The following is a 13,391-nucleotide window of genomic DNA, read 5'->3' on the forward strand; positions in this document are numbered from 1 at the left end:
TCTAAGCAAAAAAAATTGCGATTCTCATTTTATCCAGAATCGTGCAGCTCTAACAAACTGAACACTATTTTGATCTATTATGTGTGCGCTACTTAATGTTTGTACCCATATGTGGAATCTCCATACCACACATAGGGGTATCTCTGGCAAGAAATATACAGCTAAAACTTAAAAAGCCACGTTAACCTTTCCATAACAAATGTACATATTTTTGCAGAAAAAAAAAAAGTGCATTTATAATTTATTCCTGCAGGAGCCTGGAAAGCATTGCACCCGTGACCATTGGATCAGCGGTTAAATGCCAGGCTTCTGCAGACAAGCCCTGCAGCTTTCTGCCTGTACCTACATACGGGCTTGTCTGTTGAAATCTGCAGGGCTTGTGGATGAACTGCGAGAACGCTCAACAACACCCTCGCAGTTTATTCAGAACTACCCAGCCATCAGCCGCGGTGGATGACAGTACTTGTAGTTTTGTTCATTTATTCACAGGAAACTGTGAATGGATGGCGTGGCCATGTGGGCGGAGCCCTGTATGGCTGCGCACTTTTCAAAAAGCAACAGCAGGTGCGGGGAGAAGATTCCCTGCCTGCTGTCAGGACTGAAAGGGGGAACGGGAACATGTTGCATGTTTCACCCTAAATACAGGTGGAACAAAAGGAACATGTTCCAAAAAGGTGACCTTATCCTTTAACATTTACTGCCAAATGAAGGCGAATACATGGTACACGTGATTAACAAAAACAATTAAATTACCTTTTTTGATCCAATTTTACCTTCTCCATCTCTCGATGTAAAGAGGTGATCTGAAAAATTTAAAATATATAGATTATGGATTAAACATACAGTCCTTTAGAGCAGCCAACTATACTTTAAAGTTGCATGTGTAACTCCAAAATATTAAAGGCCACAAACAAACATTCATTAGTCTTCATGTACACTGCTGCTGGTAAACGGACGTTTAGGATGAGTTGGGTGTTTTTTTTCTCAGCTGCCCCTGAACTCTCCTCTATGTTCTCTTAGCAGTACATGTACACGGGGACCTTTATACTCCTTTCTAGGCAGTTCAGTTTAGAAGGATTTTTTTGGAACGCAAAAAAAAGGCATTCAGGACGGACGTTCAGAGGCATTTGAAAATGCCAAATGCCTGTAACAGTGTGTAAACACTGCTAAACGCGTTTCGTTTATAGACGTTTTTCATTTTAACAAAAAATTTAATTTTTTTTTTTTTTTTTAACCACTTCAGCCCCGGAAGAATTTACCCCCTTTCTGACCAGAGCACTTTTTTGCGATACGGCACTGCGTCGCTTTAACTGACAATTGCGCGGTCCTGCGACGTTGCACCCAAACAAAATTTATGTCCTTTTTTTCCCCACAAATAGAGCTTTCTTTTGGTGGTATTTGATCACCTCTGCAGTTTTTTATTTTTTACGCTATAAACAAACCAAAAAAAAAGCGCTAATTTGGAAAAAAAAAAAGCATTTTTTACTTTTTGCTATAAAAAATATCCCACCAAAAAATTATAAACAAAATTTCTTTCTCAGTTTAGGCCGATATGTATTCTTCTACATATTTTTGGTAAAAGAAAAAAAAAACACAATAAGCATATATTGATTGGTTTGTGCAAAATTTATAGCATCTACAAAATAGGGGATAGATTTATGGTATTTTTATTATTTTTTTCTTTTTTATTATTAGTAATGGCGGCAATCTGCGATTTTTCGTGACTGCGACATTGCGGCAGGCACATCAGACACTTTTGACACTATTCTGGGACCATTGTAATTTTTTACAGCGATCAGTGCTATAAAAATGCTCTGATTACTGTGTAAATGACACTGGCAGGGAAGGAGTTAAAACACTAGGAGGGCAATCAGGGGGTTAAGTGTGTCCTAGGGAGTGATTCTAACTGTGGGGGAGGGGGGGCTCACTACAACATGACAGAGATCACTGCTCCCGATGACAGGGAGCAGTAGCTCCCTGTCATGTTGCTAGGCAGAACAGGGAAATGCCTTGTTTACATAGGCATCCCCCCGTTCTGTTGCTCTGTGTCACGATCGCGGGCCCCCGGCAAACATAGAGTCCGCGGGGCATGCTCACAGAGTACAAGGAGGGCGCGCGCCCACTAAGCCGCATCTTAAAGGGGACGTGCAGGTATGCCCATATGTGCAGCCATGCCATTGTGCCGACGTACATCGTCGCTGGTCGCCAAGCAGTTAAAAAACACTTCTAGACGCAAACCTGGCTAAACGCGGCATGTAAACGCGGCTAGACAGGTGTTTTTTGACGTTGGTTTCTAGCTGTCAAGTTAAATCTTTTAGGAGAGGTTAAACAACGTCCTTTATACATGAAGCCTTAAACACCATTGGATCGCTTTGGAACCACTTTATTGTGTCACAACCATACTGTTTGCTTGTGACACTATAAAGTTAGTGCTAAAGAAATCTTTTGGTGTGTGTGGAGGACATCCTTGGCCCATAGAACATTGTTATCTGCCATTTTCCAGGACCCAGGGACTTAGTAAAAAAAAAAAAAAAAAAAAAGAAAATACGTTCTGTAAATCTCCGCAATAAATGCACCTTTCACAAAGTTTTATCCTTTCAGTAATGCTACAAAAAGCTGTCGACATAAAACATTCGGAAAGGTGCATGTATTGCATAGATGTATTCAATAGGGAAGATTTACTAAAACTGGAGACCTCAGGATCTGGTGCAGCCGTGCATGGCAGCCAAATCAGCTTCTAATTTCTGTGTGTTTCAATTAAGCTTTGACAATAAAACCTGGAAGCTGATTGGTTTCCGTGCAGAGCTGCACCAGATTTTGCCCTCTCCAGTTTCTGTAAAAATTTCCCCCTCTTTTTTTTTTTTTTATATTTTGCACAGAATAAAATGTAAAGTTTGGATCACCGTACAGAACGTGGCTGGGGTTTCTCCTGCACCTTCCACAATACCCGATACTCACTCTTTCCCCATTGCTGATCAGGGTCTTGTCCCAGAGATTGACTTGTGTGGCTTGTTGCAGGAAATGCTTCTCCTGATCCTCGAGCTCTAAACTCCATTTATTAATGAGGTTTTCGAGTTGCACGTAGGTCATTACGGTAGGTGCACTAAACAGGAGAGAAATCACAGAAATTAATGACTAAAACTTGTTTTTAATGTTTTTTTTTATGCCTGGGCCTTTCCTTTCAAATTTTCTGGTTTGTTTTTATCCTTCCGAATACATCGTGAGTACAGCCCACATACCTACATACACGTAAAACACAATACATTTGCCCTGGAACTTTATATGACATAACAACCAATACATACATTGAGTTGCAAAAGTATTCACCCTCCTTGGCTTTTGACCTATTTTATTACATTTCAGCCTTTAGTTCAATGTTTTTTTAATATGAATTATATGTGATGGATAGTCTAATAGTCTAAGTTGGTGAAGTAAAATTTCAAAAATATATACATAAAACTATTTTTCATAAATAAAAAACTGATTCACCCCCTTTGTTATGAAGCCCATAAAAAGCTCTGGTGCAACCAATTACATCAATCTCACCAATTACATGCAATCTAAGTGTCACATGATCTGTCATTACATAGACACACCTTTTGGAAAGGCCCCAGAGGCTGCAACACCTAAGCAAGAGGCACCACTAACCAAACACTGCCATAAAGACCAAGGAACTCTCCAAACAAGTAAGGGAAAATGTCGTTGAGAAGTACAAGTCAGGGTTAGGTTATAAAAAAAATATCCAAATCTTTGCTGATCCCTAGGAGCACCATCAAATCTATCATAACCAAATGGAAAGAACATGGCACAACAGCAAGCCTGCCAAGAGACGGCCGCACACATAAAACTCACGGACCGGGCAAGGAGGGCATTAATCAGAGAGGCAGCACAGAGACCTAAGGTAACCCTGGAGGAGCTGCAGAGTTCCACAGCAGAGACTGGAGTATCTGTACATAGGACCACAATAAGCCGTTCGCTCCATAGAGTTGGGTTTTATGGCAGAACGGCCAGAAGAAAGACATTACTTTCAGCAAAAAAACTAAATGGCACATTTGAGTTTGCGAAAAGGCATGTGGGAGACTCCCAAAATGTATGGAGGAAGGTGCTCTGGTCTGATGAGACTAAAATTGAACTTTTTGGTCATCAAAGAAAACGCTATGTCTGGTGCAAACCCAACACATCACATCACCCAAAGAACACCATCCCCACTGTGAAACATGGTGGTGGCAGCATCATGCTGTGGGGATGTTTTTTAGCAGTCGGGACTGGGAAACTGGTCAGTGTTGAGGGAAAGATGGATGGTGCTAAATACAGGGATATTTTTGAGCAAAACCTGTAGCACTCTGTGTGTGATTTGAGGTTAGGACAGAGGTTCATCTTCCAGCAGGACAATGACCCCAAACACACTGCTAAAGCAACACTTGAGTGGTTTAAGGGGAAACGTAAATGTGTTGGAAAGGCCTAGTCAAAGCCCAGACCTCAATCCAATAGAAAATCTGTGGTCAGACTTAAAGATTGCTGTTCACAAGCGCAAACCATCCAACTTGAAGGAGCTGGAGCAGTTTTGGAGGAGGAATGGGCAAGAATCCCAGTGGTAAGATGTGGCAAGATCATAGAGACTTATCCAAAGCGACTTGGAGCTGTGATAGGTGGCTCTACAAAGTATTGACTTTAGGGGGGTGAATAGTTATGCACATTGACTTTTTCTGGTTTTTTTGTCCCTTTTGTTGTTTGCTTCACAATAAAAAAAAGAAAAATCTTCAAAGTTGTGGGCGTGTTCTGTAAATTAAATGATGCAAATCCTCAAACAATCCATGTTCATTCCAGGTTGTGAGGCAACAAAACACGAAAAATGCCAAGGGGGGTGAATACTTTTGCAAGACACTGTAACTAATATACATGATTACTGATTTATGGATCAACAGATGAGATTTGTATCCATTAATCAATAAGGCAGTAATCCTGTATATTAGTGATGGTTTGTTTGTGATGCACCTCATATACAAAATAAAACACAATACATTTACCCTGGAACTTTATATGAGGCGCATCACAAACAAACAATAAATAAACTAATATACAGGATTACTGCTTTATTGATCAATGGATACAAATCTCATTCTCTGTCGATCAATAAAGCAGTAATCATGTAGATTAGTTTGTTTGTGATGCGTCTCATATAAAAAGTCCCAGGGTAAATGTATTGTGTTTTTTGTATATGTTGATGTAGGGATGCACCTTACTAGGAAGAGAGCTGTTAGAAATAAATAAATAGAGAACCTCCTCATGGCCGCAGTCTGACGGCGACTGATGAAGTCACACACTGTGGCTCCACCCTTCCTCACTAGGACCCGCCCCTGACAACGTCCCCCTAGTGACGAAACACACAGGGTGGAGCTACGGCATGTGATGCCATCGCGCACCGTGACGGACCGCAGCCATCTTGATAGTTGGTTACACAAATGACTGGTTAATGCTTCATACCTCAGTTCGCCAAAGTGCAATACGTTATTTAAACTTATTTGATTTTTAAAATGTACTACACCATGAGGAGGCTCTCAGTTCTTTTCTAATATACATGACGTTCTGGAGAGGACTGCGAGCATAACCATGGTGTTGGAACCTGAAGTGATGCCTTTGGAAAGTTTTTTTTTTTTTTTCAATCTTGCCTGGAGCTGGATTACTGACGCTATTTGGCTGCTTAAAAAAGTAGCCAAACCTCTTTGGCAAGAGGCTGCATGATTGGAGTGTTGGCGAAGGATTCGTCTGTACACCCTTTCATCACACAGCGACTACTCTATGCCTATTTGTTTAAATTAGCTGCATCCACCTTTTGGGATCCCAGGTTTTGAGTGACTTCAAATTTCACACATGTTGATATATTCTTAAAGGGACAGCGCTGCATTTTTTTCCCACAAGGTGTAAGATATGCCTTCATGCTCAAAGAATGAAACCGTTTAAATTGTGCTTACCTGATATTGGAACTAGGAATGGTGCTGGCAGCACTGGTCTGCGCTACTGAAGTAGTAGGGAGCTTTGCGTTTAAGGATGCTGTTAAGAAAAAAAAAAAAAAGGATTCGTTTGTATGTTAGTAAAAATTCTGAAGACTGGTACAAGATAATCCAAACGTATTGTGCCGACAGCCGCAAACCACTCCCCTCCCATCATCCAGAGCTTGTTCTCTTCCAGGTGAAATGACATCCAACGTCATTTTTCGCAGCTGCCCCCTCCTCCCTTTGCATCGCAGCTCCCTCCCTTCCTCTCTTTACACGACAGCTCCCTCCCTTCCTCCCTTTAGATCACAGCTCCGCCCTCCTCCCTTTGCATCGCAGCTCCCTCCCTTTATCCCACAGCTCCCTCCCTTCCTCCCTTTACTCCACAGCTCGCCCCCTCCTCCCTTTGCATCGCAGCTCCCTCGCTCCCTCCCTTTACCCCGCAGCTCCCTCCCTTCCTCCCTTTGCATCACAGCTCAGCCCTCCTCCCTTTGCATCACAGCTCAGCCCTCCTCCCTTTGCATCACAGCTCAGCCCTCCTCCCTTTGCATCACAGCTCAGCCCTCCTCCCTTTGCATCACAGCTCAGCCCTCCTCCCTTTGCATCACAGCTCAGCCCTCCTCCCTTTGCATCACAGCTCTGCTCTCCTCCCTTTGCATCGCAGCTCCCTCCCTACCTCCCTTTACCCCACCACTCCCTCCCCCTCCCTTTGCATTGCAGCTCCCCCTCCTCCCTTTGCATCGCAGCTCCCTCCCTTTACCCCGCAGCTCCCTCCCTCCCTCCCTTTACCCCGCAGATCCCTCCCTTCCTCCCTTTACATCACAGCTCCGCCCTCCTCCCTTTACATCACAGCTCCGCCCTCCTCCCTTTACATCACAGCCCCATTTAAGTCAGTGTCTTCAGCCAGCTCCTTCGTATCACAGACATCCCCTTCACATCAGTGTCTTATGCCCCCCCCCCCTTCACATAACAGTCTCCCTTGCAATCACTGCCCCACCACTTCCTCACATCACAGCCCCCCCCCCCCCCCCTTTACATCACAGTCTCCCTTGCAATCACAAGTACCCCATCGCTAAATCACAGCTCCCCCTTACATCACACTCCCACCTAAACATCACAGAACCCACCCTCATTACATCACAGTCCCCCTTGCAATCACAGGTCCCCCCCCTCACATCACCCACTCCCTCTAAAACACAGCCCTCTTGCAATCACCGACCCCACCCCACTCATCTCACAGCTCCACCCCATCCTCACAGTCCCCTATTGAAACAAACACTGTCCCCTTTGCAATTACAAGTCGTCCCCCCTTCAAACTCCTCCCCAACACAGCACATCGAAAGGCGGATGAAATGGCAGGTCTGCACAGAGGGCAGGAGTGAGGAGGCGGGGCCGAACCGCGACTCCATGTGTGAATGGACACACGGAGCTGTGGCTCGGCGTGCCCCCCATAGCAAGCTGCTTGCTGTAGGGGGGCACTAAACAGGAGGGAAGGGCCAGGTGCGCCAAAGTGGGACCCGAGAAGGGGGGAGGATCTGGGTTGCTCTGTGCAAATCCACTACACAACTACACAGAGCAGGTAAGTGTAACAGCTTTGCTATTATTAAAGAAAAAAAAAAAAAAAAAAAAAAAGGACTTTTAGTATCACTAACTACTTGCCGACCAGCCGCCGTCGTTATGCGGCAGGTTGGCTTCCCTGCACGAATCGCCATAGCTGTATGGCAGGCGCTTCAAGGGGGTATAGGGGGGTGCGTGCGCGCCTGCCGTGTGACATAGGAGCTGATGCACTTGCGAGGCGGCCGCGATGTCCGCCAGACACCTACGATCACTCCCGAGAGAGACAGATCAGTTGTTCATACTGATTATGAACAGCGATTGGTCTCCTCCTCCAGGCAGTCCCATCCCCCCTCCCCCACAGTTAGAAACACTGTCTAGGGCACACACTTAACCCCTTGATCGCCCCCTAGTGTTAACTCCTTCCCTGCCAATGACATTTATACAGTAATCAGTGGTCATGTTTAACTCTGATCGCTGTATACATGTCAATGGTCCCAAAAAAAAAAGTCAAAAGTGTCCAATCTGTCCGCCGCAATGTTGCAGCCCCGCTAAAAATCACAGCTTGCCGCCATTACTAGTTAAAAAAAAAATTATTAATTAATAATAATAATAATAATAATAATAAAAAATGCCAGAAATCTACTCCCTATTTTGTAGACACTATAACTTTTGCGCAAACCAATCATACGCTTAATGCAATTTTTTTTTACCAAAATTATGTCGAAGAATACGTATCGGCCTAAACTGATGAAGATTTTTTTTTTTTTTTTTTTAATTATGGCTATTTTTTATAGCAGAAAGTAAAAAATAGTGCTTTGTTTCAAAACGGTCGCTCTTTTTTTGTTTATAGCGCAAAAAATAAAAACCGCAGAGGTGATCAAATACCACCAAAAGAAAGCTCTATTTGTGGGAAAAAAAAAGAACATCAATTATGTTTGGGTACAGCGTCACACGACCACGCAATTGTCAGTTAAGGCGACGCAGTGCCGTATCTCAAAAATATGGCCTGGTCATTAAGGGGGTATATCCTTCCGGGGCTGAAGTGCTTAAAAAGTAGCACAGTGCAGAACTGCAAAAAATATGGCCTAGTCATTAAAGAGGATAAAAACCTTCCGGAGCTCAAGTGGTTAAATCTGAAAAAACAGACATAAGCTGACCTAAAACCTTATCCATATGAAAGAAGAACAAAAAAAAAAAAACGAAAACAAAACCAAAAAAAAAAGTCAGTGTATTTTTAGCAATCACCCTGTGCGATAAAATAAAGCAGCTTGATAGATACAACGGATAGTCGCATACCTGAAGCAGTTGTGGAGCTGAGTGAAAAAAGTGATGGCGCAGAGGTCACAAGGAGAGAACTGATAGCCGAAGCGCTGGATGTAGATGCTGCTGTTGATACTAAAAAAAGTAAGAAAATAAAAACATACGATGAAACAATTTGTAAAAAAACAAACAAAAAAAACAAAGACAAAAAACAAACAAACATACACACACATACACACAATGCTCTTGCTATAAACTCCTGTCAATCGATAAAGTCTAGCGAGGGCAGCATCAGCCAGACCACTGAACGGCAGGTACGGTGGGCGGTCCTGTAGCATGGATTAGCAGCTGGGATGCAAACCGACCACACCAACCTGAATCTGTTTCTATGCTTGTGCAACCCTAATAAAAACATTAAAAGGCTACATTTACCAAGAACTATATAAATAATTAGGGTTGTACCGATGCTGTTTTTTTTGTTTTTTTTATTTATTTTTTTTAATTGGCGAGTACCGATATTTTCGGTCAGTACTCGCTGAATCTCAAGTACCAATACTTTGCGGTAGGATCTGCATCAATACAAAAAAACAAAAATGTATGCAAATCACACTGCAAAGAATCTCAAAGAAGCTGCTGGAGGTGTTGACAGGGCTGAAGCAGAAGTTCCGGGACCCCGTGTGTGTATAGGGCAGAAGTGATGTCAGCTTAGGGGCGGACCACCTCTACATTTCCTCCAGCGGCCCCGATTTGCTTTAATGGACAGACTGGGACACCTATGTAGATTATTTTGAAAGCGGTCCACCGATGATAGCAAATCAGGGCCGCTGAAGGAAATGTAGAGGTGGTCCGCCCCTAAGCTGACATCACTTCTGCCCTATACACACACCGGGTCCCGGGAAACTTATGCTTCAGCCCTGTCAGCACCTCCAGCAGCCCTGATTTGCTATCATCGGCGGACCGGGACACCTATGTAGAATATTTTGCATATGGCCAGATATGTACTGTGAGTTCTAACATTTTTTTTTTAAACTGCCCACTAGATGGCGCTTTAATCCCTTTCTATAAACACACATATGCGGTGGGGGAAATCGCATGCAATTCAGACAGGAATCCCACTGCATTCCTGTTCAAATTGCATGCGATACTTTGCAGTGCGACTTGCACCCATTCATTTTATATTGACGCAAATTGCTCAGCAAAGTATCAGTTTCGGTATCGGGAGCATTTGAGCCAGTACCGATACTCGCCCAAATGCTTGGCATCAGCACCGATACCGGCATCGGAGCATCCCTATGAATAACACAACACATATCAAGGGGGGTAACATGCAATTTGAAGCCTAATTCACTTGTAAGGGGAAAACGTTCCGTAGGATTATAGTGTGTAGGAAAAAGGGTACATTTTTAACTGTGTAAAAAGTACCCCCAACAGGGGTAGAAAATCCTCTGCCCTGTAAAAGGTGCTGTGCTTGCCAAGCGAGAACAGCAGACCCCCCCCCATTGATCTTACCACTGAAGAGCTGTACAGGGCAGTAGGGCTGGGAAAAAAAAATCGATTGAAATCTTGAATCGATTTGAGAGGTCAAATCTATTCAAAATTTCAGCAAATCGATTTTTTTAGATTTTTTTTTTTTTTCACTAGGACTGGTGCTGACACCGCACCGGTACCGAGGAGTTTTTAGGCGAGGCCGCGGCTTCGGCCTAGTCTGCGAGGCCGGACGCCACGGACTAAGCCAAAGCCGTGGCCTCACCTAAAAACTCCTGCCCGCAGCTCCTCAGAACCGGCGCGGTGTCCAAAAAGAAAAAAAAAAAAAAAAAAAAAACTTGATTCAAATCGTTCTACAGGGAAGGAGGGCGGGAAGCCTGCCAGCACAAGTCTGACCACAGGAGGACAGGCAGGGTTGTTCTCCAAAGTACAATGCAAAGAATAAAGAAAACGGACCATGCTGGCATGGATGTGCTTCCAGTCCTAGTGTGGTCAGTTGAAAATAGGAAAGCAGGGGACTGACAGATCAAGAAGGGGTTTCACATGAAGGAACCAATGCGAAGAGAACGGGAGACATTTAAATACAAGTACATGGTAACAGAGAGGCAAAGCAGGAATATGAAATATTGGGGTAATATATACACTTTAGCAGACCTGAGGGAACGGTCATATGTACCAAGAGTGCTGACGATGTCTGCCCCTCCCCCTTCCTCCATTCACAGATGCTGTACTATAGCTATCTATGAATGAAGGAGGTAGACCTTTCATTCAATTCATCCATCCATAGAGTGTTCTTATTGATGGAAACTTTAGTACCGGTTATTTGGTGCACGCACAACCCGGTGTGATTTGAGCCCATTCAAAATCTCATGTGAAACAGGAATGCTTCCAACGCACACGTTCCTGTAGAAATGGATGTGCGTATAAAGTGGGCGACTGAAGGAACCGTGTCAAGTTAGGGCGAAAGAACGTCACCAGCACACCGAGGATCTGCGGAAAAGGGTCCTAGGCGTTAATCAGCTACCACATCGTTACAGCAGATTTCAACGTATCGGAGTCACACAGGACCCCTTCATCGGGCCACATGCCTGATGAAGGGGTCCTGTGTGACTCCGAAACGCTGCAATCTGCTGCAACGATGTGGTCTCTGATTAAAGCATAGGAACCATTCTGGAGATCCTCGGTGTGCTGGTGACATTGGCTTTGAACAGGAATTGCAGTGCAGTTCCTGTGCGATTTACATGCGGGTTAATAGTGTGAATGGAGGCTTAAAGCTTACTAGTTATGAGAAGGAGACACGTCACGCTGCTGCTAAATGAATAAAAGGTGTTCAGAGCTAATATCAAAGTAAAAACAAAAAAAAAGTTTTCTGGCTTTTTTACAAAACAAATGGTATAATAAAAAAAAGCATTCCTCAAGATTACTGTGCGATTACCTGATGCAGTCTCAAGTGGTCTTGAAAATAAAGTGGAAGTCTGCTGGGTGGCAGGTGCCTGCGCTGGGGCTAGGGTAGTGGTGGGTGCGGTGGACGTGGCAGCTGGCGCCATGGAAAATGCCGACGTGAAGAAGGATGCGCCTGTCTGAGCGGTGCTCGCTGGGTTTGCAGTTGCGGAGGCGGTGGTCGCTGGTTGGCCAGAGAAGGCGAAGCCTCCGGTGAGAGATGGCTGTGGCTGTGCCGTTGTAGTTCCAAACGAGAAACCTGCACTTTGAGCGGCTCCACCTATAGCAGGCTGGGTAGCTCCACCAAGAGCAGACTGCGTAGCTCCTCCAATGGCAGGCTGGGTAGCTCCTCCAATGGCAGGCTGGGTAGCTCCTCCAAGAGCAGACTGCGTAGCCCCACCAAGAGCAGACTGGGTAGCTCCACCAATAGCAGGCTGGGTAGCTCCACCAAGAGTAGACTGCACAGCTCCACCAAAAGCAGGCTGCATAGCTCCACCTATAGCAGACTGCATGCCCCCACCCATAGCAGACTGCATGCCCCCACCCATAGCAGACTGCATGCCTCCACCCATAGCAGACTGCATACCTCCACCCATAGCAGACTGCATACCTCCACCCATAGCAGACTGCATGCCCCCACTCATAGCAGACTGCATGCCCCCACTCATAGCAGACTGCATGCCCCCACCCATAGCAGACTGCATGCCCCCACCCATAGAAGACTGCATAGCTCCACCCATAGAAGACTGCATAGCTCCACCCATAGAAGACTGCATAGCTCCACCCATAGAAGACTGCATAGCGCCACCCATAGAAGACTGCATAGCGCCACCCATAGAAGACTGCATAGCGCCACCCATAGAAGACTGCATAGCGCCACCCATAGAAGACTGCATAGCGCCGCCCATAGAAGACTGCATAGCTCCACCCATAGAAGACTGCATAGCACCACCCATAGCATGCTGGGTGGCTCCACCCATAGCAGACTGCAAAGCTCCACCAAGAGCAGACTGCATAGCTCCACCCATAGAAGGCTGTGCCATTCCACCGATAGCAGGCTGTGTAGCTCCACCCATAGTACTATTTCCGATCTGTGTATTTAGAGAGAACTTGGCAGTATTAGCCCTAGAGAGGGAGAAAAAAAAAAAAAAGTTATGTTAAATACTGTATTTAAAATTATAGTGGCGAGTTGGTATCGATATCTGTTATCAGTCACATGACTTTGAAAATAAATAAATAAAATATGTATCTCTATCTATCACATACACACGTCATCCTGCACCTCCGGGTATCGGGCGCGAGTGCGCGCCGCCTCGCTCCTGCTGCGATTCTACACAGTGGGTCCCGCTGATGTCCTCAGTCACCCAGGCAGAACGGCCATCTGCCCACGTAAACAAAGCAGATCGCCGTTCTGTCAGTAAGGAAGGCATGGATCCCGCGTTCCTGCAAAGCAGAGACACAGGATCTATGCCTTCCCCCTAGTTAAAGCCCCTCCCGCACTGTAACAAAACTCAGGCTAGGCACACGTTTAACCCTTTGATCGCCCCCTGATGTTAACCCCCTTCCCAACCAGTGTCATCAGTACAGTGACAGTGCATATTTTCATGCACTAATCACTGTATTCGTGTCATCGCCCCTCCAAAAAGTGTCAGCTAG

At 45.0% G+C, this 13,391-nt stretch overlaps 1 protein-coding gene across 3 annotated transcripts in view; it reads right to left on the minus strand.

The window, feature by feature from the left end:
- LOC141144595 (uncharacterized) overlaps positions 1 to 13,391 on the minus strand; it is a 40,922-nt gene that overhangs the window by 8,223 nt on the left and 19,308 nt on the right. For all 3 annotated transcript variants that reach the window (XM_073630430.1, XM_073630428.1, XM_073630429.1), the window contains 5 exons: positions 11,731 to 12,860; positions 8,847 to 8,945; positions 5,973 to 6,051; positions 2,959 to 3,103; positions 754 to 803 (listed from right to left, as the gene is read on the minus strand). In XM_073630430.1, the coding sequence (XP_073486531.1) occupies positions 754 to 803; positions 2,959 to 3,103; positions 5,973 to 6,051; positions 8,847 to 8,945; positions 11,731 to 12,860 (1,503 nt within the window). The remainder of the gene's footprint in view (positions 1 to 753; positions 804 to 2,958; positions 3,104 to 5,972; positions 6,052 to 8,846; positions 8,946 to 11,730; positions 12,861 to 13,391) is intronic.

The sequence above is a fragment of the Aquarana catesbeiana genome, linkage group LG05 (genome assembly GCF_042186555.1).
Source record: "Aquarana catesbeiana isolate 2022-GZ linkage group LG05, ASM4218655v1, whole genome shotgun sequence".
Classification (NCBI taxonomy): domain Eukaryota; kingdom Metazoa; phylum Chordata; class Amphibia; order Anura; family Ranidae; genus Aquarana; species Aquarana catesbeiana.